A 26,982-nucleotide genomic window follows, 5' to 3' on the forward strand; every position below is an offset into this window, starting at 1 on the left:
TAGATAGATAGATAGATAGATAGATAGATAGATAGATAGATAGATAGTATTAATACTATATACAGGCACTGCGGCATAGAGATACACCATGGCCCACTGGAAAACTCGAAAGGGGTATGGGAGAAAATATGGGAGAGTGCAGACTAGAGGAGGGGATATCCCGTGGGACTGCTCTTTTGGGGCAGTGGGTAGGGAAAAAATGGGGAGAACATTTGTAACTCAAAATCTGGTGGAAATGAACGATGTAAATCAGAAGGTAATAAAGCATTAGAAAAATGAAAAAAAAAAGGATGTTCACTTCAAGTGAGGTTATAAAGAACTAATATATATGAAAAGAAAATGAGAGTTACAGAATTAAATATAACCTTCCTGATTAAAGAAACCCTTTAGACTTGGAGTAATTAAGGGACAAGAGAGCCAAACATCATTTTCATAGGTTCTAAAAGAGCAACAAGAATTTCAAAGAATAATAAGTGTCATTTTTGGAGACAGAATAAAAAGCATTAAAAATAATATAACTGATTTTTTTGTATTGAGAGTGTCTTTGTACTACTTGATATACAGAGCAGCATGCTGTCCTTGTCTGCCTCTCTCTTTCTAAACTGTACTGTAATAGCACAGTATTTTATATGTATTAAGAGTTTAATTATTGTTTGATTAAATATTTAATTGAACTGAGCACCCAAGTAGGCTTCAGGATTGAGTGGGTTTTTCTGGTAAGGCGAACTAAATACTGGTCTTTAAAAAAGAAGACCTAGCTCTGGGACTTGGATGTGCTACTTACTGCAATATAATCATAAACTAGTCACTTCATCTCCCTAAGTTTGTATACTCTTTCACAAAAGGGTGATAATTATACTGTTTCACAAGGTTGTAGTAAGGTAGAAAAGCACATAATAAATAGTAATACCCTACATACATGTGAGCTCTTATTCTGTTTTTCTAAAAAAAAAAAAACCTGTATACTTCTTGAACTAATAGAATCCTCATAAATTCATCAGGAATTTTTTTTTGCCTTTTTTTTTCTTTCTGGAGGGGGGAAGGCAGGGCAATTGTGGTAAAGTGACTTGCCGTGGGTTACACGGCTAGTAAGTGTTAAGTGTCTGGGGTCATATTTGAACTCAGCTCCTCCTGCCTCCAGGGCTGGTACTCTATTCACTGTGCCACCTAGCCACCCCTATCAGGAAATTTTTATGTCTATTTTATGCAAATCAGCTTTTTAGGCACCATTTAAAAATGTCTAACAAATAGTCATGCTCTACAAATAGAATATTAGCCTTTCAAGTTGTGAAAATTAAGTAGCAATTAAATTACCTCTCATTTTTAAAAAAAAAGAACTATGATTTCTTTAGATTTTATAGTACCTTTTGGCAATTTCTGACATCCATTTAAAGGTTTTACAATCATAGATTTTTTTTAATTGAACCACCTTGAAAGCTTCCTTTATACAAAAACTTTGCTCTGTCATATACAGTCAATTATTCAGCTAGTCCAGTGCTGTTTTTTCAGGGACTGCATTCCTTTTTATTTTGCTATGTGATAGAAGTATAAAAATGAAGAAAAATCTGAAACTGTTAAAAAGAACAAATGAAGATTATTTATAGGAAAACATACACATCAACTATGATAGAATACTGAATTAATGTATTATGACAGAAATCAGCATTAATATGACAGAAAAGTAGCATTAAAGATGGTGCATCTTTTGTTAATGTATTTAACCAGTGTCAAGGACTACTCCTTGATGAATCTTAGAAATAAAAGGTGAATTACCACTATGCAAGGATTTATCAAAAGCCTTGGATTTACAAGATTGAGTTTTATTTGGTGTAGGAAACTCCTAGTGAGAAAACTCCCTCCACAGAAACAAATCAGTAATTATTCTGCAGTTTAGAGATAGTTGCCAGAGACACTAGAGATTAAGCAATTTTCCCAGGGTCTCATAGACATGTGTGGGAGACAATAACCCAGATCTTCCAGAATCTGAAGACAGCTCTCTATTCTCTATTCATTTTGCCCTAGATTGGATAGGAAAGCAAAAGGTAGCAAAAACATTGCTAACATATTAGTCACTTATAAAATTAATACCTACTCAAAAATCTTTCTTGAATTACTTTCTTACCCTTGTCTTTCCCCATCCAAGAGTCAAAGTATTCTTGGTCATTCTCCATTTCAAAAGAGAATAGTATAAATCTCAAAGAAGCGGAAGAAAGTGGGAAAAGTGAGAATGCCTTATATTAGATCCTCAATAAGATTTTGCTTTGCAATTCAAATGTGAGGTGAAGGGTTTTATATTGTGCTAACTCAAAATTTTTTCAGAAAATAATTCTTCCAAGAAAACAACACTTGATTAATTCTTTTTTATTATAAAAATTAGCACATACTGGAGACTATAACAAATTTTGTTCAAAAAGTAAAATAAACTTATTTTGTATCATAATTTTATTTTTCAAGATAAAATTATACTTAATATTTTTTCTTTTCTGTAGGCAGGATGGGAATATACCTCAAAGAATTTTGGGTTTGGTGTCTGGAAGACCTGAGTTCAAATCTTCCCTTAGATACATACTAGCTGTGTAACCCTGGACAAGTCACACCCCTTCTCAATTTCAGTTTCCCCATTTATAAAATTACAAATATCCACATCTCACAAAGTTTTTGTGTGGATCACATGAGATACATATGTAAATTGCCTTGCAAAACCTAAAGAGCCATATAAATGTTGATATTATTTGCTATTTAGTAAGAAATGTTGAGCCTCATTTTAAATGCACTCACTTTAATTGAGCTTTTTCCGATACCTTTTATCTCCATCTGATGAAGACTTTTTTGTTTTGACTTATAGGTACAAAAATGTAATCGTTCTATATTATGGTTTAAAAAAAGACACAGCAACATCTAAAACATCATTTGGGTTGACAGATAATATGGGTAAATTTTTCTTATTACTGATATGCTAGTACTCTTTGATTAATGTTTGATCTTGATAAAGGCAATATCCATTTAATTTTCCTCTTAAACATTGAGCTTGTAAAGTGAACTATGACCCTTACTCTTTGTATAAATTTGGTTATGAAATTTTACCTCCCTGGGCCTTGAGTTCCACTACTACAAAATGAGGAGAGTGGACTAGAATCTTGTCATTAGATGATCATAAATAACATTTTGAAATATTCTTTTATTTCAATGCCTTTTCAATGAAATCAAATCTTCTTTTATATCATAGGAATGTTGCAATTGTATGATTTGGCCTGCTGTCATGTCTTTCTTTTATTCCTTTGACTAGCACCTTAAGATTGGAAAAGTACTTTAAAAATATTATATCATTTATCTTATCTCATTTGATCTTCAAAATTACCCTGGGAGAAAAGTAGTTTTATTGTCCCTTTTCTATAAATGAGAAAAATGAGACAGACAGGTTAAGTGACTTGCTTAGGGTCAAACAGATAGTGTTTGAGGCTGGATTAAAACTCAGGCCTTTTGGATTCCAACTCCAGAAACCTAGCTGCCTTCCATTTCTTTTTTGTCATTTTTACAGGGTGACATTTTTGCCTTTAATTTTTATACCTCCATGCTAGTGAGTCTTTTGATTAGTGCTAATCACATTATGGGTACTCAAGTATTTGTGAAATTAAACTGACAAATTTTATCCAAATTCTGTTTGTCGTTTTTTAGCTTTTTAAGTTACCACCAAAAAGCATATAAATAAGAGTTGCCACTCAAAATTAATATACTCCACTCTCACAGAAGGCCAGGTAGGATCTCAGTGGCTTTCAAAAGAAAATGAAGACTTCCAGGTAGATGACAGCATTCTCCTCCATAAGACACTAAGCAGTTTAAATAACTTTCAGAACTACTATGTCTAATTGTAGACATATTCTAGAAACTCCAAACTGTCTTTTTTTTTATCAGTTGAAATGTCCATGGAACAGTTGACCAGTCATGTCTACAGAGATCTCAAAGAGTCTGCAACACCATGTGTGAGTATGTTTTGCTTCAGTTTTATACTGGTGCCCCTAGAAGATACCTGATTCATAATTTCTAAGAGGAATTAGAAACATGTTAGTTTGCTGTTGTTATGACGGGAGCAACTGGAGCCATAACTTAGTAATGGGCATTTTCTATTCTCTTCTGCTCAAAGGAGAGCCTGGTTTAGTGACTGAAATGACCCAAGAGAGTTTTAGGCACTACACTTTGCCAGGTCGTCCACGACTCCCGTAGGGAAAAACAAAAGAAAAAAACTGTTTCACTGGAATATTCACAAAGCCATGGATGATGAAAATAATAACACAAATGGAAATCACCTGATATATTAAAATGAGATTTGAGAAATATTACTGCATTTTAAATTTCATGTCTTATTGAAGGAAATAAGAAATTCCTGTAGTAAAGTGATACACTGAAGTATACAAAGTTTATTTAGAAAATTATGATCAGGAAATGTCAATTTTCAGGGATAAAATATTCATATTTTCCAAAGTGCAGCTGTTTTTGTGATATATCATCTATATAAAATCCCTGAACGCTTTCTTCCAGATTAAAGAAGTTAAATATAAGCAAATAAGTTTTTATTTAAAATGTTATGCCTCCACAGGAACAAATACAAAGCCTGTCAGAGTTAAGGAAAAAAGACTGCATATTAGATATAATACAGGAGCTAAATCAGTAGCTGCCTATAGGTGTAAACAAAGAGGTACCTAGAAAATACTTTTGTTTCACTTGAATAAAATCTCACTGATGACTTTCTAATAATTATGCTGGTCAAATCAATGAAGGATAAATGTCCTTTAAAAGTCATTACTATATGGTCTAGTATTAGATTTTGCAAACTATTGGAAGGAAAAGGGGGAATTAACGAATTGATAAAGTTCAGACAAACTATCAGGCATGTGAAAATTATGATAACATTTTTTCTCCATGTTGTCACTTTTTATGAAACATGCCTGACATAAATTGAGGAGAAAGTTATCTCTTATGTGTTTTCTACCTGAGTACCATTAAGAGAATCCTCTGAATAGCCCAATCTCTAATTATACAATTATGGAGTGATTAGAGAGAATTCAATTAAAATTCCTTTTGTGAGATTAACTGGATTGGGATTACCTGCATAACTTGCTTACAAGGTTAATCACTCTGGAGACAATAAGTGCTGCAGCAAACAGCTCTCCAACAGTCAAATCTGTCCAGTTCCAAATAAGGACTCTGGAAAATACAACTTTATTTGAGGCTAAAATATTCAAGTACCCAATATGGTGGCATAATAAAACCTTATAATTTTCTCATCAATGTGTAAAATGCAATGTATTTAAACTGAAGAATATTCCATAAATTCAGAATTTAGTCACTTACAACATTTCAAAGTTACTCAAATATCTCAAATTTGTGTGTTTGTGTGTATATATGTACATATATATCATATAAGTCATTTCCAAAATTATTTTAATAATTCTTAAATTGTTTTTGCTTGCCATTATAAAAGTAGCTGGTTCTTCTGATGATTTACATGGGCAGAGTGCTCAGCAATAAAGTAAAAAGACACGTGAGAAAACCAGAGCTATTTCAAGTTAAAGACTGCTAGATGTGAGTTTGTCAAGCAGGTACTGTTATTTAATGGGATAATTTCATCTGGGAAAGACTGCGGTCTAGGCATGGTACCACTCCCTTTCTTTAAATTAATTGTCCAAGTACTATGTCAATTAGGGAAGTTGTAATAGCTTTTAATTGTGAATTAGTGACTTCTATGTGCCCCTCTGAAAAGATGAGATGGTCATATATTAGTACTCTAAATGTAATTAAGTTTTGATTACTTTATCATATTTCTATGCAAAGGATTTTGTGTAATTGAGGCAAAATACTCTATGTAAATAAGATTAAATTCTATTTAAATATTCTTTAACACTTAATATTTACTTTATTAGATGATTTTTATGTTATTGCTAAAGTAGTCAACATTTTAAAGCTTACAGGTTTTAAATCTCTTAGTTATATATCTGAATGTCATTTAAAAATAAAAAACAATATCTTGTATTTTGTAGCATTTTCAGTTATAAAACACTTCCATATATTATTATTTCATTTGCTCCTCACAACTGAATTAAGTTGGAAGGATAAATATACCATTTTCTACATTTTGGAAAAGATCAGAGAGGTTGTTTGATTTAAGACTCAAAAGTTAGATTTTCTAACTCCCAGTCCTCTTTTGGTGAAACAGCTTTTCTTCTGCACCATATAAATGCATAGGTTCTAATTGTGAATTATATAAGAAAAATAAATTATTTTTAAAATGACATAAATAAATGCTGTCCACCTATACATGAGTGTTTTATGTAACAGAAACACATAGAAGTCTAGATAAGTACTTTTCCACTTTAATATGTGAATTCCAAAAAAAGCAAAAAAAAAATAATTTCTATTTTCCTAAATATTTCGGAAAAATTTCAGACAAGAATCTTAAAATTATAGTATCACTGATCTACAGTTCAAGGGACCCCAGAAATCATCCAGTTCAATCCTATCGTTTTTACAGTTGATAAATCTGAGGCCCAGGGAGGTAAATCAACTTTTGGCATGTTGTTTAACCTCTCTGAGATGTAATTTCTAAATCTTAAAATGAAAGACTAGAACTAGAGGACTTTTTAATGTCCCTCCTATCTACTATAATCCCCAAATATTCCATATTTAGAAGGAATTTCTTCAGTGAACCAGAATGACTGGAAAGCAGGGGTGTTCTAGTTAACTTTGTAATGCTTCAAAATTAAAATACTTGAGGCAATGAAACCCTTGTGAATGATATAGGTAATTACATTCTGGAACTCTCTTTTATGTGTGCAGAGTTATGTTAAACGATTTCTCAAGTACATATTTTTGGAAATGTATTCTTTACCAACCACAACTTTTCAATGTAGAAACCACAATGTCAACATACTTTGAAAGAGGCATCCTAAAAATGCAATGGTCATATACTCTCTGATGACTTTAGCTAAACAGAAAATCCTAGAGGGAGAAATATATACATATATATACACATAAATATTATATATACATACATATGCAATATAGACACATATGTGTGCATGTATATCCCCCCAAGAAGGTATTTTAAAAATATTATTTAAATAGAAAGATAAGAAAATTTGAGTTAAGAAAATAACTGAGCAACTAGAAATTGTATGTTGAAATAATGTGTTTTAAAGGAAGAGTGATAAAAATGTAAATCTTAAGATGCTTGGGGTCTTCAACTTATAAAATAAATTTAAAATTAGAGACTCAGTGAAATATTTCCCTAGGATCAAAGCTGCAGTGAGCAATAAAAGCATAGCATTACGAAACAAAGTACAATGACTTCCTAAAAATGACAGATAAATAGGTTCAAAAGTCATTCCATCTTTACTGATAATAATGATTGGAAAATTCTTTTAAAGCTGCATAATTTTGATGACAATTTTCCCAAGTCATCTTTATATCTCCTAATGATTATAATTGGCATAAGTAAAATCTTTTAAGATGATCTGGAAAATTCTCCATCCCTCTTACTCCCTGTACGCCCCCTCCCCCATCTCCTTCAAATGCTTTAATTAGGCAACCATGGAATGTGGATAAATGTGTTTTTTTTTAACAACTTTTTTTTTTTACATTTTTTTGGTTCACAAATGTGTCCTGTACTTGAGGTTTTAATGTTAATTAGTCATGCTCTGAGTGGCCAAATATTAAAATTTGGGTAGAGTAAGCAATATAATCTATTATCCCATTATAAATAGCTGTATTTATGGCATACTATACAGATTATAAATTTTAAAACTACATATCTTCTGAACTGAATAAGAGTCTTCAAATCTCAAATATCCTAAGACAGCCCAAAAGCAGGGAATATTACTTCAAGACTCATGAAAATGTGGAAAAATGTACACTAACATCCTCAATAATAAGACTAAGAACAGAAATGTGGGAAATGTAATAACAAACACTGATTATTTTAGCCATCCTTTCATTGCCATTCTTAATACTTACATAAGTATTTCTGATTCATCATCAGTTTCCTAGTCTATATCATATTTCTGGTAATAAATTTGAATCACAAAAGGTGTTAAGAAACATTCCTGGAACTAACAAAAAAGTTGCTTGTAATAGGAGGGTTCAGGATATTAGAGATCCTAATCTATGGGAGTTAAACTAAAATGGATAAAGTATGTTTTAGCTTTACTTTTTCAAATAAGTTATCTCAAATGGTAAAATTTCACTTACATTTGAATAAAAAGACAAAAAAAAAACCCTGCCTGAATACACATACATATCCACAAAATACTCATGGCTCAAATTAAATTACTTTCTCTAAAATTACAAATGAACTTTTAAGTGTCAAATCTAATGGCCTTCTTGACCACTGTAGCCTTTAAGGCTGTTGATCACTCTGTAGGGAAAATTCATTATATTTATATATTTAGTATTTTGATTTATTATATTATTTGAAAAAAATTATTACCCTATTTCAATTCAATCCAATGTAATTAAGGGTTGTGTGCATCCAGAATGTCACCCTACACCACTAACTCTCTTAGGAATTCTGGAGATGGCTACAATGAATGTTGTACTCTCCCAGGTCATGGAGCCACCCAAATCATCCTTGTTTTGGGTTACCACACCCAGGACTTGTTTTGGGTCCACCTAAGTTTGTATTTTGGCTTAGCCCAAATTTTATTGAATACCTATCTCAATCTACCTTGTTTTCAAGTTGCCTTCTGGGCAAAATTGCTTTACTGGTTAAGGGTGGTTCTGTGGTTTGGTTTGATTTATCTAAATACTATATACCATAAATCTTCTAAAGCCTGGAGGAGAGGGAGCCCCACCTCCTTTCTGGCTTGCTCTCCTCTACCAAATGACATAATGCATTCCTTTTACATTTTGTGAACAACCCTCTTATTGATACTCATTCATTCTAGATTTTCAAGATATTACTGTCTCCTGGTTCTCTTCTTATTTGTCTATTACTTCTTGTTTCTTTTGTACGATATTCATCCAAATCACATCTGCTAACCATGGAGATCCCCCAAAGTTCTTTGCTAGGCATCTTTTCTCTTGTACCTCTAAACTATTTCACTTGGTGATTTCATCAGCTCCCTTGGATTAAATTATCATATCTATATATTTAGTTCTCAGATCTATTTGTCCTGCCCTATTGTCCTGACCTCCAGTTTTACACAGCTTATTGGACATCTTAAACTCAATGTGTCCAAAATTGAAATGACTATATTGCCCCCAAATCCTAATCTCTTCCTAACTTCCACATTACTCTTGAGGACACCACCATTCTCCTACTTACTCAGGCTCACAACATAGGTGTCATCCTCAAATTCTCTGTCTCTCTGTGTGTCTTTGTTTCTGTCTGTCTCTGCTTCCTCCCCTCCACCCCCCCATCTCCTCACTAAACTACCTTATCAGTTGCCAAGTCTTGTTGTTTCTTCATGGAAAACATCTCTTAAACATATGCCTTTCTCTCTTCTGACACTGTCATCATCTCAGCTGTAGGTTCTCATTTCTTCATGCCTGACCCTAATGCAATAGCCTACTGATTTTTCTTCCTGCCTCAAGCAGTCCATCCTCTATTCAGTTGTTAAAGTGATCTTCATGGAATGCAGGTTCGACCACGCGTAACCTCCATCCCCTTATTCAATAAATTCTAGTAGCTTCCCATTATCTTCAAACAACTATAAAAGCCTGTGTCCCTTTCTTATGTTTCCAATCTTATTACCACTTACTGCCCCTCCCCTCTCCTCCCACCTACTCTGAGATTTAATGTCCTTAGCCTCCCTGCTGTTTCCTGCACATGACATGTCAACTCAAAACTCTGGGCATTTTCTCTTGCTGTCCCCCATTCCTGGAACTCTCTCCCTCTTCATCTCTGCCTAGTGGCTTCTCAGACTTCCTTCAAGTTTCAGCTAAAGTCCAACTTTTTACAAGAAGTCATTCTTTGCTGTCCTTTATCTTAGTGCCTTCCCTTTGAGATTATTTCCTGTATTTATTCCTGCATATATCTTGTTTGCACATAGATATTTGCACACTCCATTAGAGTGTGATCTCCCTGAGAATCCCTCCCTGAGTGATTGGATATTTTAGTTTTGGTTTTTTTTTTTGTCCTTTTTATCTTCAGCTCTAAACATAGTGCCTGGAACATAGGGTACATTTAATAAATGCTTGCTGACTTGACTTATTGACAACGTCATAATTTTCAAAATTATTTTCTCAAAAGCCATCCCAGTGAAATGCAAGGTTTGGAATTACTGCTTTGTAGAATGGGTTGGAAAATCAATTAGGGGAAGTGTAAAGGACTTCCTTATGCAGTCAGGTGAGAGAATATATACATTTTTAGTGCCTCAGTTGTATAACCCTTCAGCTCCATTCAGTAGTATGTGAATTGGAGCACAGATTGAATGTGGCACATATAATCAAAAACTCAAATAAAGTTTAAGTTTTAAGAGACATAGGTAATAATGGGAGAGAGAGGCAAGTGATTTGAGAATAAGGAACAGGGTAGTTTGATGCCCAAATATGCTAAAGTGCTAAAAGGCACATACCTAGGATATTTCAAATTCTTAAGGAAACTTAACTGAATATAAAGAAATCGCCACAACAAAGTGCCAAAAGAATCTTGCAAACCCCTCAACCAGAAAATGCATGATCTCCTCCTCAAATCAAGAGAAACAGAATTCAAATGCAAGACAATTTTAGAATAAATATAAAATTCTTTTGAAAAATATTTCAGAGAAGAATGAGAGGGGGTTATTAGTTATGTCATTTGATAATACAGTGAGAAATATATGGAAAAACAGCTTTAAAGAAACCATGGCATGAGACTCAAGCCAAATAATTAAAAAATATTTAAGGATGAACCTAGATGGAAGACAACACATAGGTGAAAATGCAAATGATCTTTCAAAAAGTTTCAAACTGATTATTTTCTCCATCAATGACAATGCAAGTTTGAACTCTAATGATACAATATTAAATGTTTGAAGAAGGAGAATCTCAGATATTATTTTTACTGAAAAAAGTGAACAAGAAATGTTAATAACTGTCAACCCACAAGCTTACCTTATCATCTTCACCATTTTTTTGGGGGGGAGAATAATCTCCAGAATAAAAAAAAAAGTTATCAATGGAAAAAATTTACAAACAATTCTCCATGGTGGAACACATGTTTTGAGCAGTGCGAAAGACTGAGGAGTATAGAGAAGATAAGATTCCAATAAACTTAGTGCGCTTAAAAAAATGGATTTTGTAGAGCCTAATCGATATTAAAAGCTCTATTATAATGTGTCTTTCATGCATACAGTGTGTTAAGGTGATATGAATTCCCTTGATAGATAGAAGATATTACTTTATTTGAGGATTTTTTGATTATTAAAATTACCTTAGCCCTAAAAGAGGGAGATCTGTGTTAACAAAGTAATGATCTGTTATGGAGTATAACTGTCAGGGAGTATGTCCAGTGCCATGTCAAGCCAAAGGAAGTATTTCCTGTAAATAGTGAAGTGCTTCCTTTGTATATAACTTATATTTGGCTGTTTTTATCAAACTATAGAACATCACAGAGCCTTTTTAATTAATTCCATAAACAATCAACCAATTAAAATTTACTAAGCATTTACAAGCACTGCACAAACATGTGATTAGTTCTGGGAATACCATGGAAGATAAAAATAGTCCTTTCCCTCAGAGATCTCCTATTCTAAACAGGGAAGAAAACATAGAAGTATCTAGGTAATAAAATATACACACAGAATAAATGGAGGTATTTTGATAGGAGAAGGAACCAGCAACTAGAAGGACTAGAAAGGTCTAGGCCAGGGGTGGGGAACCTGTGGCTTCAAGGCCACATGTGACCTCCTAGATCCTTGGGTGCAGCCTTTTGACTGAATCCAAGTTTTACAGAACAAATCTTTTTATTATGAGGATTTGTCCTGTGAAGTTTGGATTCAGTCAAAGGCCTACACTTGAAAACCTAGAAGGCCATAGGTTCCCCACCTCTAGTCTAGGCAAAGGTGAGGGAAGAAAGACTTCCAGGCATAGCTGACAGTCACTGCAGAGATAAAAACAAGGAGAGATGTGTACAAGCAACAGCAAGCAGTCATGAGTAGCTGAATCACAGCTTTATAATATAGTTTAAAATCTGGTACTGCTAAACCTCCAGCATTTGGAGAGAAATAAAGTGTAAGGAGAATAAAACATATAAGAAGTTTCCAGATTGTAAAGAGTTTTAAGTTCCATACAGAGGGATATTATTTGATGCTGGAGGTAACAGTGAGCCACTGTAGTTCCCTGAGTAAGAAATATATACTGTAAGAAAATCACTTTGGTATCATTTGAGTGAAGGATATTTTGGAGTGAGGAGAGACTTGAGACAGAAAGAGGAACCAGAAGGCTATTGCAACAGCTGAACTAAGGTAGGAGCTGTGGAACTGTAGAGAAGGAAATGTATACAAAACATTGTGAAGGTAGAAACAGCAATACAATTCATTGTTTAGATATATGAGATGGGTGACAGTGAGGAGTAGGGGATGACCCTGAAGTTGTGAGCTTGTGTCCCTGGGATAATGGTAATGCCATTGACACTAATAAGGAAATTTTGAAGAGGTGAGGGTTTTCGGGAAAAGATAATGAATTCTCTTTGGATATATTCAGCTTGAGGTACCTATGAGACATCTATAGATGTTCAAATGGGAGTTAGTACTATGAAACTAGGGATCTAGAGAGACATTAAGGCTGCAAATAAATATATCTGTATATGGTACATATATATGGACATATGTACAAACACCTGTGTGCATGTGGGTGTGTGTGAGTATGACTTATCTGAATAGAGATGATAATTGACTCCATGAAAGTCATTGAGATCACCCAAGGGAGATCCTATAGAGGAATATGATAACAGGGTTGGAACTTTGAATGGAACATTGTGAAGGATTTACAGTGAACATAGAGAAGAATTATACAGGATGAGAAGGCGCAAGTGGGTTGTGATCTGAGCTATTGGACAGAGTATTCATACCTATAAGATTACAAAACCCTATAAGTACTGAAATATTGTTGCATATAATTACTTTGAAATAAAAATAAAAGTCAATCAACAAAAAGAAAATCCTCTATCTCATCTTTTGCAACAATATAAGACTAACAATAAGACTACTGCCCTAAATTATAACTTTTCTTTCCTCAAAATTATTATCTTAGCAGCTGTTTCCTCATTTTGCATTTATCAGTTTTTATAATATGTAAATGTTTTACTCTCTTTTTAAAATATTTTATTAAATATTATTTTTAAAATGTTTTTTTCAAAAAATGACACCCTTAGGCTAGGGTCAGTCCAATCACTTCACTGATTTCTCTCATATTATTTTAAAATTACAAAATTTTTATTATAGTTATATATAGTTATGCAATTTTCTATAGGCATTACTTCTAAAAAATTCAATGCTTTATCATCTCTAATTCAGTCTACGATTTCTGTAGAAATTTGGCCTTAATCTACCATAAATAAAATTCAAATTTCTTGGAGAACAGCTGCACACCAGTGAATTTCTACATTACTTCTGTATGCTAGAAATAAAAGAGTATGACCAAGTATTTCTTTAACAGTGGTATAAAAGAAGATACAGAAAAATTATTCCAATTATAATTGTTCAAACATTGTATTAAATCTCTTCAATTTTCTATTCAAGACAATTTTATTCCCATTCTTTTACTTGAATTTTAGCACTAAATGATATTCCTACACTCTAGCATTCCTAAATACCCTCAAACATTTGGTTGGTTAGAATAATACTAAGTACAAATTCTTCTAAATAGAAGATATGTAATATGTGGTATCACAAAGGCAGCTTTCAAAGACCACTAATTCTACATGGCACTAGGCAAAGCTATATACTTTACTACTTATAGACTAAAGCCTATTTTTAGGATATTATAGCTGACTAAAGACATTTAAGGCTAAACTAATACTTCTTGGAGCTCTCAAAGATGGAAATTTGCACATAGACTTTGAATAGCTATATTTTTACTCTTTGGATTTCTTTAAAAATTATTGGTTTTCCCAGTGCTTTGTCATTTTGGACTTCAAGCTGCTATGTATTCATTGGGAATGTTACCAGATATTACTCAGTTTTCAAAATGACTGAAAAGAATGGCTTGCTCTCTCATAGTAATGATAAAGCAACTTTTAAATATTTCTTCCATATCCTTAAGTCATACAATGTCACAATCCCTTGGAGCAGGAGCACCCTCCTTAGGGATCTATACAGGTCTTTACAGTAACACAATGTCAAAGGCCCTATTTGCAGCAGGAAGTGGACACCTTAATGTCTTTCATTGAAGTACATGATATTCGGAAGCATAAAAATTTAAATTTATGAAGCTTACAACTGCATTATGTGTGTTATAAGAAAGTTATATAAAGAAACTACTGTTCTTCATATATATATATATATATATATATATATATATATATATACGTATATATATATATATACACACACACACATATATATATATACACCCTGAGACATGAACAAGATTTCTTAGTACTGACCTCCACTGAAAGGAAATGTTGTCAGTTTTCTAAATCTCTTTAATTCTATCTCTCTTTTCCCTAATATTTTACTTCCATTTCTCCAAATTTCCCCTTTTCTCCAAATTTAGCCTCCCTCCCACGGTAACAATTGCAGAATTTGAGAGTTGCAAGAGACCTCAGAAGCAACTGAGTTTAACTCATTCTGAAAAGGAATGCCCACTATCCAACAAGTGATTTAACTTTTGCTCAGTATAGAAAGGTGGGAAGGGAGAAATTCTCACCTCTTTAAGCATCCCATTCCCCATTTTTCCCAACACAAAGCATAAATTAGCCACTTTGAATCTTCTACCTAAGGTACTGAATTTTGGCACCCAAATTCTAATTTCTCCACATGATGATCCTTCAATGATCCCTGAAAATTAATTACTACATATTACCCAAGACTCATCTACAGAAATTGAAAAGGCATACCAACTTTTGTAGCATTCTTCCCTCTGTTTCATGTGTGTTTCTTTCATGATCAGTCACAAATGTCTAATCATAAATGGGAATTATTGCCTAACTTCTGATTGCTCATATATGAAGAATGACAACTTTAAAGACAAAATGTGTCTTGTGAGAACAAATACATTTCTATTTAATTATAGCATATGAAATACTAAAGAGTTATAAGCAGTCTATATGGTATATGAACAAAACATAAGAAGAAATATCTTCATTTTTGTTTTATTAAAGATGAACAGAATATAGAACTCCCTTAGATTTTTCATCACTATATTTTTCCTGAACTAGACATTAAATTCATTTTTTAAAAGATATGGTAGTCAAAATGGCCACCCAAAACCCAAACATAAAATCATAAAATTTTATACCAAGAAGGAACCTGAGAGATCAACTAGTCCAACTCCATCATTTTAGAAATAAGAAAAATAATCACAAGAGAGATTGTGTGACTTGCCCATAGTTACATAGGCAAAGTCTGAATTGATTAGTTTGACTCTAAATTCAGTCTTCTTTCCACCTAAACAAATTGCTCCTCAAATATTTGATAAATGGGTAGGACCGAAATGATAGATACACAAATTATAGAACATAGAGCAGGTTATTAAATTTCAGGTTCTTTTGATCAGGACTCTCAGATTAAATTTGAAACACAATGCCAGTTAAAAAACAGCATAACCATTTCCTAATTTATCAGTCTACTTGCCATTCAAATTGCAGACAAGCCATAAAAAAAAAGCTTTATACAATTTGTGAACTAACCCTGGTAACTCTAGTATTTTCTTCTTCAAGTACATGTTTCCAATCTATGACAAAAATAATTAATAATGTAAAAAGATATCTTTACCAAAGACGGTCAGTTCTGCTGGATCACTGTCTCTTTCTCCCACCATGTTTGTGCCAACACAGGTATACATGCCTGCATCACTCTTTCTAGTGTTTGAAATCATCAGTTTCCCACCACGGATCTGTTTCAAATGAAATATTCATATATATAGAAACATATTAAAATCCTTATATCATAATCAAATCATTAGCAGCATTTTTTTTTTGCTTTATAAGACCTATATAAACAAAGTTAATCATATACAAAGAGTGACATAGAACACTTGGAGGTCCTGATTATTAGATTCAACAAGAGGAGCCTCTATTAGAAAGATCCTTTGGGCAGATCCTTTTGGAAAATTTATGGGGAAACACAGATATCCTAGTTTTCACTTCCCAGTCTTCACATGAATCAGCAGCAATTCAAAATACATATTAGGGATCTACCACAGGACAAAATTATGAAATATATCTTACCTGTGTGTTCATGTGCCTTGGAATAGGCCCTCTCTAGCTAGACCTCCAGATGTAGCCTTTCTCCAACTTAATTTGATGCCTAATTAAACCCCTCTCAATTATCCCAATTACTCTTCATATCCACTATCTTCTCTAGAGTCTCTCTACATCATGCTCTGCAATTTCCCAAGAAATATTATTGATTAATATTTTAGTAAGCACTCAATGTATGAAGAACTGTTTTTCTGTATATTCCATACAGTATGTATTCCATACACCAGTAAGGTGACCAAACCCCATTCAGCAATGAAGATTCCATCAATGTAGACAGCCAGGGTAGGAATAATAAGCTTTATTATCTTTGTGCTTCCTAGATCTGATTCAGTCATAAGGTCATAGCCTACACATAAGAAAAATCTACCTGTTAAAAAATGAAAGATGACCAGGTATAGGCCCAGTGACATTGCTGACTGCTCACATTTATTTGATCACAAAATTCGATCAAAGGGAGATGATAAGTTACATGAAATTCCACTCTAAACAATGAGAATTATACTAAATGGTGTTTCAAATAACATCATTTTCTTTTCTTTATTTTTTTGGGGGAGGCAATTGGGGTTAAGTGACTTGCCCAAGGTCACACGGGTAGTAAGTTTTTAGTCTAGTAAGTGTTAAGTGTCTGAGGTTGGATTTGAACTCAGGTCCTCCTGACTCCAGGGCTGGTGCTCTATTCACTGCATCACCCAGCTGCCCCTAAATAACATCATTTTCAAGAAATCTTCAGGTGAGTCAACTCAACAAAATATAACAAATAATTTGGACCTAGTCAGTCTTTTTTTTTCACTTTACAAATATGGATTTTTCTTATGAATAAAAAATACCTAAGTAGTTAAAACAAGAAGTTTAAAAGATTCATTTGAAGCATTGTATGTTTATTTATTCACATTAAAATGCCACAAAAATTTTTTCTGGGAAATTTAATTTAAGAAAAAACAATTATTGAAATTATCTTCATCGTAAGTATTTATACCTTATAAGGTACAGAGTAGTTTAATGGAGGGAGGGTCAACTTTGGAATTAGGAAGACCTGGGTATAATATTACCTATGCTATACATAACCTGTGTAACTCTCTGTAGGTCCCTTATTTCTCAGTCATCCTGGAATTCCTTAACACTATGAAGATGAGTTGTTAATCCGTATTGGAGAGTGAAGTTTACAGATGAAGTGCTCCCCACTCTGATAAAATAACAGCTCCAAATTAAAACAAATACTTTTGTAATGATTTTTTTCAGTTAATGTACTTTCTAAACATTTATTATATCTTAATTGGTTATGAATGATCTACCATTGAAATTTTAAAAGGAATATGGAGTCATGTTGACTTTATACAGATAATGAAATGCGATTAATTTGTCAGCAGTAAGTTCAGGCACAAAACATCTTTATACAGTCTTGATATACATTGGCTGTAAACTGTCATTTCAGTTTGACTCACACTTATTCTCTCTTCCCTGTCATCAATTCGAACTTTGTCTTTCTTCCAATAGATGGTGGGTTCTGGATGTCCTCGAGGAGGCTGGCACTCCAAAATGGCAGGTTCTCCGGCTGCCACAACAACATCTGTGGGATTTTGCCGGAAGTCATCTCTTAATACTGAGAAAAGAAAATATATACATATATATATAAATAAATTTTTGCAAAAATCTCATTGAATGATTTTCACATTCTGAAGTATAAGCAAAATGTCTTCATTGACTTGCTTTATTTACATTAAAAGCTTCCAGGTGGTTATCATTGGCAAATCATTGTTCTGGCTGTTAACATTAGGAAAAACTCCAGAAAGTAACATATATACTCATATTTTAAAACTCAGAGTGGAGGCAAGCATCAAAAAAGCTCTACGAGGCACCTTTCTTATCACATGAATATAGACAGGATATGTATTGTTTTCATTAAACTTCTGAAGGTAGATTCATTGTTCACAATTTTAACATACTAGCATCCCCATACAGAGGCCTTCATTTTCATCCATTCTGTAATTCCACCTGCCAAGTGACATCTGGACAGCGTGACATGCAGAGGAGGGATATCCCTTTTAGCACTTTTGTCAGGCTGACATTTCCCTCTTTTCATTAAGGAGAACAGCAGGTTGGACCTCAGTTGTAACCTCTGAAAATCTGGCATGCCTGACTCTCCAACTGTCACCTATATCCTTTCAGGTTTCTTTTTTTTTTTTTCCCTCTTCTGAGTAGGTGAACTACCTGGAGAAGTGATTCATTCCTTCCTGGATTGAAGATATGCAATTTTATTAGGGAAGTTGTAATTTTTTAAAAAGGATCTAAATTTTAAAATGAACAGTTTTGAAAGGCAGTCAAGCCTAATGTCATGACTGTGCCTCTTTCCCCTGTCTGTTAATTGTTCCCTATTTCTTCTACCCTTGACAAGGTTGGTATTCCCATGAATAAAGGGGAAAAAATGACTGATATATCATGGCTGATAAAAGTTGTCTGAAAACAAAATTAAGCAAAGAACTCATTTCTTAAATAAATTACACTCCTGTAAATTAGAAGTGTTTAAATCAACTGACTTCAGTGTCCTATAATAATATCTACTTTCCCACGATCCCTATTCATTGGTCTAAGTCCTTGGGTTAATTGACATTCTCCAAATAAATAAATATTCATCTCCTGAAAATAGCTCTGGAGGGACAACTGATAATTTTAGGGCTTTCCTTATCTTGCCTTTCTGCTACATATGTTTAACAGTTTTCCATCTTAATAAAGTCATAACACTTTTAAAGATTAGAAAGTCTCCCACTGAAGAAACAATCAAGAAAATTTCAGCACAAATTGGTCTTTCTCATCCTATGGAGTTAATTTACTGTTTTTGCAGCTAAGAAAATATTGTTAAGTTTAACACTTAAAAATATTTATTTTCTGTCCTCTCAACTTCTAGGCAGGAATGTGTGACTGATGCATACAAGTTTGTTTCTGAATGTACTGAGACATGTGTACATTTAATTATGATATTCAGCTGTAGGGTTATAATGTGTTTCTTTCTATCAGGTAAATCTTCTCTGCTTTGGTGCTTAGTTTGTATTCTAATACCTAAACAGCTGCCTATTTATACAATGCTAAAAAGTGCAAAAGCATGGTAACAGGGTGGTGAGTACTCCTCCAATATCTGAGACCGGCAACAAATGGTGTTTTGGCAGAGACCCAAATTAGTCCAAAATGGCACATCTGGCAAGTTGAAGCTATCTTTAGAATTGGGTTCCTAACAAAAAACATGCCAAAAAGCAACTCAAAAGCTACTTATAATTAATGCAAATCATTCTTATGTACAATTCCATTTTGACCAAACAATACAAATTACTGAAAATAGCATCCTTTGACTTAGGAAACAAAGATAAAAACAAATAATGTGGAAAACTATAGCAGCACAACAAGATGGAAGGCATGGGTTGCTACTGTTTAGCAATAGAACATATGTTTGTGGCAATTACAGAAAAAAAAATTCCCATTTTTCAAATGAAGCCAAGAAACTCAACATCCACCATAATTTCAAGCTTGAAAACCACTTATCCTTGAAGTAGAGAGCAGATAATGGTACAACAGAGGACTACATGCTTTCACAATTTACAAAATAATCTGGTGCTTGCATGGGTTTTAGAAATTTACCTTTATTTATTTCTTTATATCATTCTCTTTATTTTTGGTTATCTAGAGGGCCAAAATTAAAATAAATACACAGATAAACAAAAAAACCCCACCAATTTAAAGTTTCTATGAGTATGATAAAATCTTCTAGAAAATGTTAGTACACAAATAATTGTACATTGTTCAACTAAGATGTCAGCCATAATTGTGACAGGTCAAGTAACTTTGAACTTCTCCAATACTTTTTATGTCTGGTCTCAGTAGTTTTATACCCCTTTTTCTTATGTGTATACTTTTATTTTTACCTCTTAGAGTTTTGTAAACACAAGTTTTATTCTTTACTCTGAGAAATATAAATAAATCAACAGTGCTTACTATAGAATGCATATATGTATAGACACATTTATAGATAGGCATATTAATAAATAAAGGCTATGCCCCTTTTCAAGGATCTTTGTGCATGCAGATTTTCTCTCTCTTCCCCTATGGAATCAGTGTAAGCTTTTCACAATTAACCTAGAAGAAAAGCATTTTGTAAGGCCTTTGATTCCTCACATTTAAGAACAAACCAAGCCTATTCTCCTGACACTAACCAGGTACTTGGCATAACCTATGTGTTAACTGTGGATTGCTTTTTAATTTTATAACTGACTTAAGCCAAGAATGTCGCCTCATTCTTTGTTCAAAGGCCCTATAGTTCTGGAATTATAGATAAAATCCTTCACCTCTCCCTTGCTATCTAACATTGAGTAAACTGCAGAACATCATGTGAGTTTTTGCTTTATCTTACCTGCAACCAATATTCCATGTCACCTTTTAGACATTTCAGATCCATGTCACCTGAACTGTCACCACTTCCTCTTACTCCCACCAGAAACTTAGACTCCATTCCTGGAATCCTGAGCACTGAAAGGTTAGATTGTGCTGTGTCTTCTCTATAAGCAGGACTTTAAGTCACTTTTCAGTCATTTCAAAAACCAATTGTTCCTCTTCCTTCCTTCCCTAACCCCCTTCAAATACCCCCCCCCCAATTGTCTTTCATTGGTCATCTTCAGTTCCTTGAGGCCAGGGACTGTCTTGTTTACTTGTATTTGTATCTCCATCACTTACCACAGTGCCTGGCATATAAGATAATTTTAATACATGCTTTAACATTATTCATTCATCTCAATTTGATACTCTCATGTCCCTCAATCAATTACTACTGGTATATAACATCATGTTGCTCAAAATTACCATCTTGGAGAACCTTAAAAGTAGGAATAATTACTAGTATATGAAAAAGATGTATGCCTAGGCACATCCAACACACACACACACACACACATGTCCTATTAGCTTATCAATACCTTGAGGGCAGAAGCTCACTCATTCTTGATACCACTAATAGCACTTTGTACACAAAAGGCATTTAATAAATGTTTACTGAATGCAACTACATTGAATAGATTTGAACTGAAGAAGGAATAAATTCATCCACTGAAAGTATGTGCCATCTTTCAGTTACAATTATAAGCAATAGTTAAAAGACTTGGTGAGGGTAACTGTCAAAAATACATTCAAAACAAGTTCGCTTCTTAGCCTATAAGTATCAATTTCCTCGAATCTTTTCTCCAATTTTCCCTTTGTTTTCCTTCTTTTCCATATTCTTATATTTCTTTTCTTTACTGAATCTCTCCCATGCACACCAAAGTTATTATTAACAGTCAGAGAGAACATAAAGATTATAGAACCGGGTGTGCAATGTAATGCGGGACAGAGAAAAGGAAAACTTTGCTCCTGTTACTATGGTATTATACTCAGTGTCTCTGGAAGCTTCTGCTTCTACATCACAAGAGAAATGGAGTTAAAATTCAGCATTATGCAGGGAGAAATTAAAGTAATCAAGATCCTAGAAAATGTCCAAGTCTTCCAGAAACTCCTATTTGAAAATGGCATTACAATGATTTCATCAAACCCAAGAATGCTAAAGTATCCATATTAGTGATACCGACAACCACTTGAAAGAGATCAGCCATGTAATTCATGAAGAAAAAAGAAAGATACATATTTTCTGGATTATGAAATGCAGTTGGAAAGGAAATAATTAGAAGTTAGTTCAACTAACTTAGACAAGCCATGCAGATGGGAAATGATCGAAGTTCAGAAATTAATCAGTACAGTATAGTCATCTCTTCCTTCTCTCTGCTAACTTAAGTACCCTGGCAGAAATACTGGTGAAATCAGCTTGCTCCTTCCTCATTTCAGCTTTTTACATCGGACACATAACCATCTGTGTTTCACAGTACCCCAGTCTCTCAATATTCAGAAAGATTAACATAAAGCTGTTATGCAGATGAATTGGAAAGGGAAAGGTTGAAAGGCATGGAAGCAAATAAGAAGGCTATTGAAGTAATCTTGATGCAAGTTGATGAAGACCAGAAGTAGAATGGTGGTAATGGTGTAATAAGAAAACTTTGAAGTATTTTTAATGATCCCAGGACTGATTCCTGCTGCATAAATCCATCTTTTAAATATCAATATTCTTCTAGTTAACTTTATAGCTGTGAATCATGGAAACCTATGATTTCTTAAGAATCAAAATCACAGGTTCCAAAGGGGCAATAGAAAGATCCATTTGTGGATAAAATTAGTTTGCAATATGTTACCAATTGTGAATTATGATCAAACATGAAAGGCAGTGCTAGTATATGTAGGACAAAAAAAGGAAGAAGGTCAGTCATCTGGCCAGAGATGGAGAACCAAATGCTGAATTTTGATAACCATAAAATACCAAAATACCCAGAGAAAGGATTTCATAATGTTGGCTAGATAATCTATAGAAGGTTTACTATGAAATGATGTACGTGAGAGTAACAAAGGATGAAAAGGCACAGCCAGATTGTGATTTCCATTAGATTAGGGGTTAGTCACCTTGATGAGATCACATATCTATGTAAATACCTGACTAATCTACCCCCTTACACAAATAGATTGAAAAACTTTATGATAAAGGCACCATCAAGAACGGAAGGTAGGAAAGGTTGTTTTTGATCCAGGATGGATAATAATCAGCCACACCATCTCCTTTTATGGATTACAAAAGTAGCAAACTTAGAAATATATCCAAAGTAGCAACCAAATTAGAGCAAGCTTAAATTTCAATTAAAAGACACATGAGGCTCATGAAAATGCTTGCCTTTGTGTAGCACTTTTATTATTTTCCAACTGCTTTCAGAAATTTACATAAATGATTGCAAGGTAAATTTGATGTCTTTTTGTATTTAAAAATACAATAATAGCACAGAATCAATTGCAGATTGAAGAAGCAGGATGAAATACAGGAAAAGGCATTGGATTGAGTCAGAAGACTTGAATTAAAAAAATATTTCGATTTTAATCCAATCTTCTAACTCAGCCCAATACCTTTTGGGGGGATGACTTGGGAGAGCAATTAATCATTATAAGTCTCTGTTTTCACATCTATAAAATGAACATGTTGGACTACAAAATTTTCAAAGTCTCTTCAGGTTCTGAAACACACGATTTTACATTACCTAAGAAAATATTATTATAAGCGGAATAAGCTAAATCAGGAAAATTCACACCCTTAACATCAATGTATTAACTAAAAAAAAGAGAATTATACCTCAATTGTCATGCACAAGGTATTTCTTGTGGCTTTTTGTGTGTCAATATGTAGAGGAAGATAAGCTAAACTAGATGATGTATTAGGACCTTTCTTGTAATATGAGGCTGTGTTCATGTTCAGAGAAATCTGTTTTGTCATGAATAGAGGAAAACAAACTAAGGAAAATGAGCCACTGGGACCAAGAGGTAAGACACAATGATTAATTGCCTTTTTGTATTTTGTCCTCTCTTCCATAGTTTCTCCCAGATGAACAACAATAAATAAGGTCTCCAGATTAGGAAGGACTCATATGTATTAGATAAAAGGGATTGGAATTGTCTTTTAACTGTAGAGAAATGAGATAAAAGAAACATCGTCAACTATATTCTTGACTTCCTTAATCTTTTAGAATAAAAAGAAAAAGTTGTTTATAAACTTGATCTAGAAAAAACAGATATGAAATATATATATATATATTTTTTTTCTCTCAAAAACAAGTTAGGTGGATTCAGGAACAGTGTAAATTTGTAAATTGACATGATAAATGTGTTCTAAATGACCAATTCCCTTGCTGCTATATTAAGGTAGTTTCAATAATAAGAAAAAAAGTGATGTGCAAGAAATTGTGTCGGTACTAACATAAAGAGAATAAAAATTGTGGTGGCCAGGTAGCACAGTGAGTAAAAGCACCAGCTCCAGTGTTGGGATGACCTGGGGATCAAATCTGGGCTCAGATACTTAACACCACACCCAGAAATAACTGGCCACGTAACCTTGAGCAAGTTACTTAACCCCAATTGCTTTAAAAAAGAGAGAGAGAGAATAAAAATTCCTTGTAAAATTTAGAATATGGTAGGCTAAATAAAACACAAAAATAAACTATTGAGAGTTAGAATATGACACCTGCTTAGAAGAGGTCTCATGTCACAAAGTCACATTAGATTTGAGAATGGAGGACTTACTTCTGACTGAAAGATCAAGGAAAATTACATAAGGGAGTTGAACTCTGTGAAAAAGGAATGTAGACTTCTCTGGAAATTGGCAACATGCCTTACTTCCCAAGGCAACTCATTACTGGGAAATCTCATTATGCTGCAAGATTGAATCTTCTTGATAGCCTGGAATGGTAATAGGAATTTAAAGATCTTCCCTGGCCCTTAATAGGCCAATGTAATCACATGAAGCCTGTGGTGGGAGGAGTTTTCTGAAAGGGTGGAGCAAATGAGTCAGAACAGTTAGAGTGGAAAGAGAGAGGACACAGGAAAGAAAACAGCTAGGATTGTGAGTGTTTGTTTGTGGGAAGGCCCAAACAGGGGGAAGGCTTTGGGATAGTGTTGCTCCCTGCAGTGATAATTTGTATTAACTTTTTTGTTGCCATGATGGATTTGGCTTTCTGTTGTCTGAATAAATGTTTTGCTTCTTTCTTACATGTGGAGAGCCTGCTATGTTTGGTGATTCAGAACTGACAGCATATTCATAGTAGCCATCGGTGCTGTGAATATTGGCTATGGAATACACATTCCCATCTTGCCAGACTCTAATTTGACTCTATAACTAGAGGGCACGGCCATGGGCTCCAAGGCTTCTAATTAAAGAGGGGGCTCAGAAGAATTTTTCTCCCTATTTCCTATCATCTACTTTGATTTTGAACTTCTTGAACTTTCCAGTATACTGGGGTATTTTCTTCCCTCTTTTACCCCTGTGGTTTTTCAGTTCCCTTTAGTATATCAGTTCCTTGTCTAGCTCCTCAAGCAACTCCTTATTCAGTTCCTCATCCAGTTCCATACTGAAGCTCACAGTGTCTAGTCCACCTCAAGTCCTTCACAGTTCCTGTTTCTGGAAAGACGAAGCTTAACAGAGCCACAATAACATTCATTCACATTGCTGGCAGCATCCTGTGAAATCAACACAGTACCACCAACAAGATCTGAGAACTCAGCACAGACAGTATGGTCCCAGGACCTCTGAAATCCTCCTCCAGGACTTCTGTAAACAGAAAACCAGAAAATCCTCTTTCAAGGCTTCCAGTAAGGTCTCAGGGCTTTTGTACAAAGTATCACAAACAAAAATCAACACTGAGCAGACAAACAGAGTACTGGGCCACCTCAAAGTTCCCCTTCTCAATTCTGTTCTCTTCCAGTTTGAGTTTCTCCTTACATATGGTCATTAACTCCTTCCTGTTACATTACATGACATACTCCTCTGCCCCTTTCTGTTATACCAGCAAGTTCCTCCCACTGAGATTCACAAGTTCTGTTCCTTAACAAACATTTGATACAATCAGGGCAAGACCCAAAAGAAACTTGAACTGAAACAAGGTGCTAAATAATTAAATAGCTGAAACAAGGCTCTAAGTACTTCTTTGCTTGCCATCACAAGGGGGTGTACCAGAATGGGAGAGAGCAGGATAAGAGCTGGGGAATAGCACGTACTTTAGTTTTGCAGGAATGAGGATTGCTAGAATAGCATCAGTACTAAAAATCTGGTAACATTGATTTGATCCACATGGTAAAGGGCTCTGAATACCACTTAAAGAGTTTCTGTTTATCTTCTTGCAATGGAGAGACTTCAGATTACTGTTTGAGGAAGTGAGTTGAAATAAAACTCAACTCATATGTAAGATGAGATTTACTTTGACAGTAAAGTATAAATTTAATTCAATTCAACCAACTTTTATTTCAATTGATTCATTAGATGGAATGGACAGATGAGAGAAACAAGGAACTATAGGAAGCAAAATCAGTCAAGAAGCCATTACCCAGGCAAGGGGTAAAGAGGGTGTCAATAAATTAAAGAAAATAAGAATAAAAAGAGAGGAAAACTGTGATGTTAATAGAATTGACAGATTTTTTGAGAGGGAAGAGTCAGACGTGATTTTGAGGTTTTAAGACTAGGTGACCAGAGGAATTATAATGCCATCTACAGAAATAGATACAGATATAGATTTGAGACTCACACGAGTAGAGGCAATAACTGAAACTATGGAGGTTGGTAAGATTGACATTGGAAAGAGAATCAAGACAGAAAAGAAGGTTAGTGATAGAACCTCATGGAACACTCAGGGATCTTAAAGAGGAAAAGAGTCATGATATTATGGTGTTTCTGAAGTAAAAGAGGGAAACTTTAGAAGGAAGTATATTCAATAGTCTCAAATATATTCGAGAGATAAAAAATGAGAGCTTTTGACAACTAATTACAAAATAAAAGCTGTGTATATTTTTGGAAAAGCAACCTGGCAAAGTGAATAGAATATTATATTTAGAGGTGGGAGACTAGAAGATCTGCTTCACAGACTTATTAGCTGTATGATCATGGAAAGTCACCTTAATTTCATAGAACATTAGTTTCCTCATTTGTAAATTGGGACTAA

General features: G+C 34.0%; 1 protein-coding gene across 10 annotated transcripts in view; it reads right to left on the reverse strand.

Annotated features, from left to right (window-relative positions):
- Positions 1 to 26,982, reverse strand: part of ROBO2 (roundabout guidance receptor 2) — an 800,464-nt gene that overhangs the window by 257,384 nt on the left and 516,098 nt on the right. For all 10 annotated transcript variants that reach the window (XM_069100506.1, XM_069100507.1, XM_069100511.1 and 7 more), the window contains exons 3-4: positions 17,839 to 17,996; positions 15,909 to 16,029 (exon numbers count right to left, since the gene is read on the reverse strand). In XM_069100506.1, coding sequence (XP_068956607.1) covers positions 15,909 to 16,029; positions 17,839 to 17,996 — 279 coding nt within the window. The remainder of the gene's footprint in view (positions 1 to 15,908; positions 16,030 to 17,838; positions 17,997 to 26,982) is intronic.

The sequence above is a fragment of the Petaurus breviceps genome, unplaced genomic scaffold, assembly GCF_028583685.1.
Source record: "Petaurus breviceps papuanus isolate PSGF00001 unplaced genomic scaffold, PetGlider_PUasm1.0 419, whole genome shotgun sequence".
Lineage (NCBI taxonomy): Eukaryota > Metazoa > Chordata > Mammalia > Diprotodontia > Petauridae > Petaurus > Petaurus breviceps.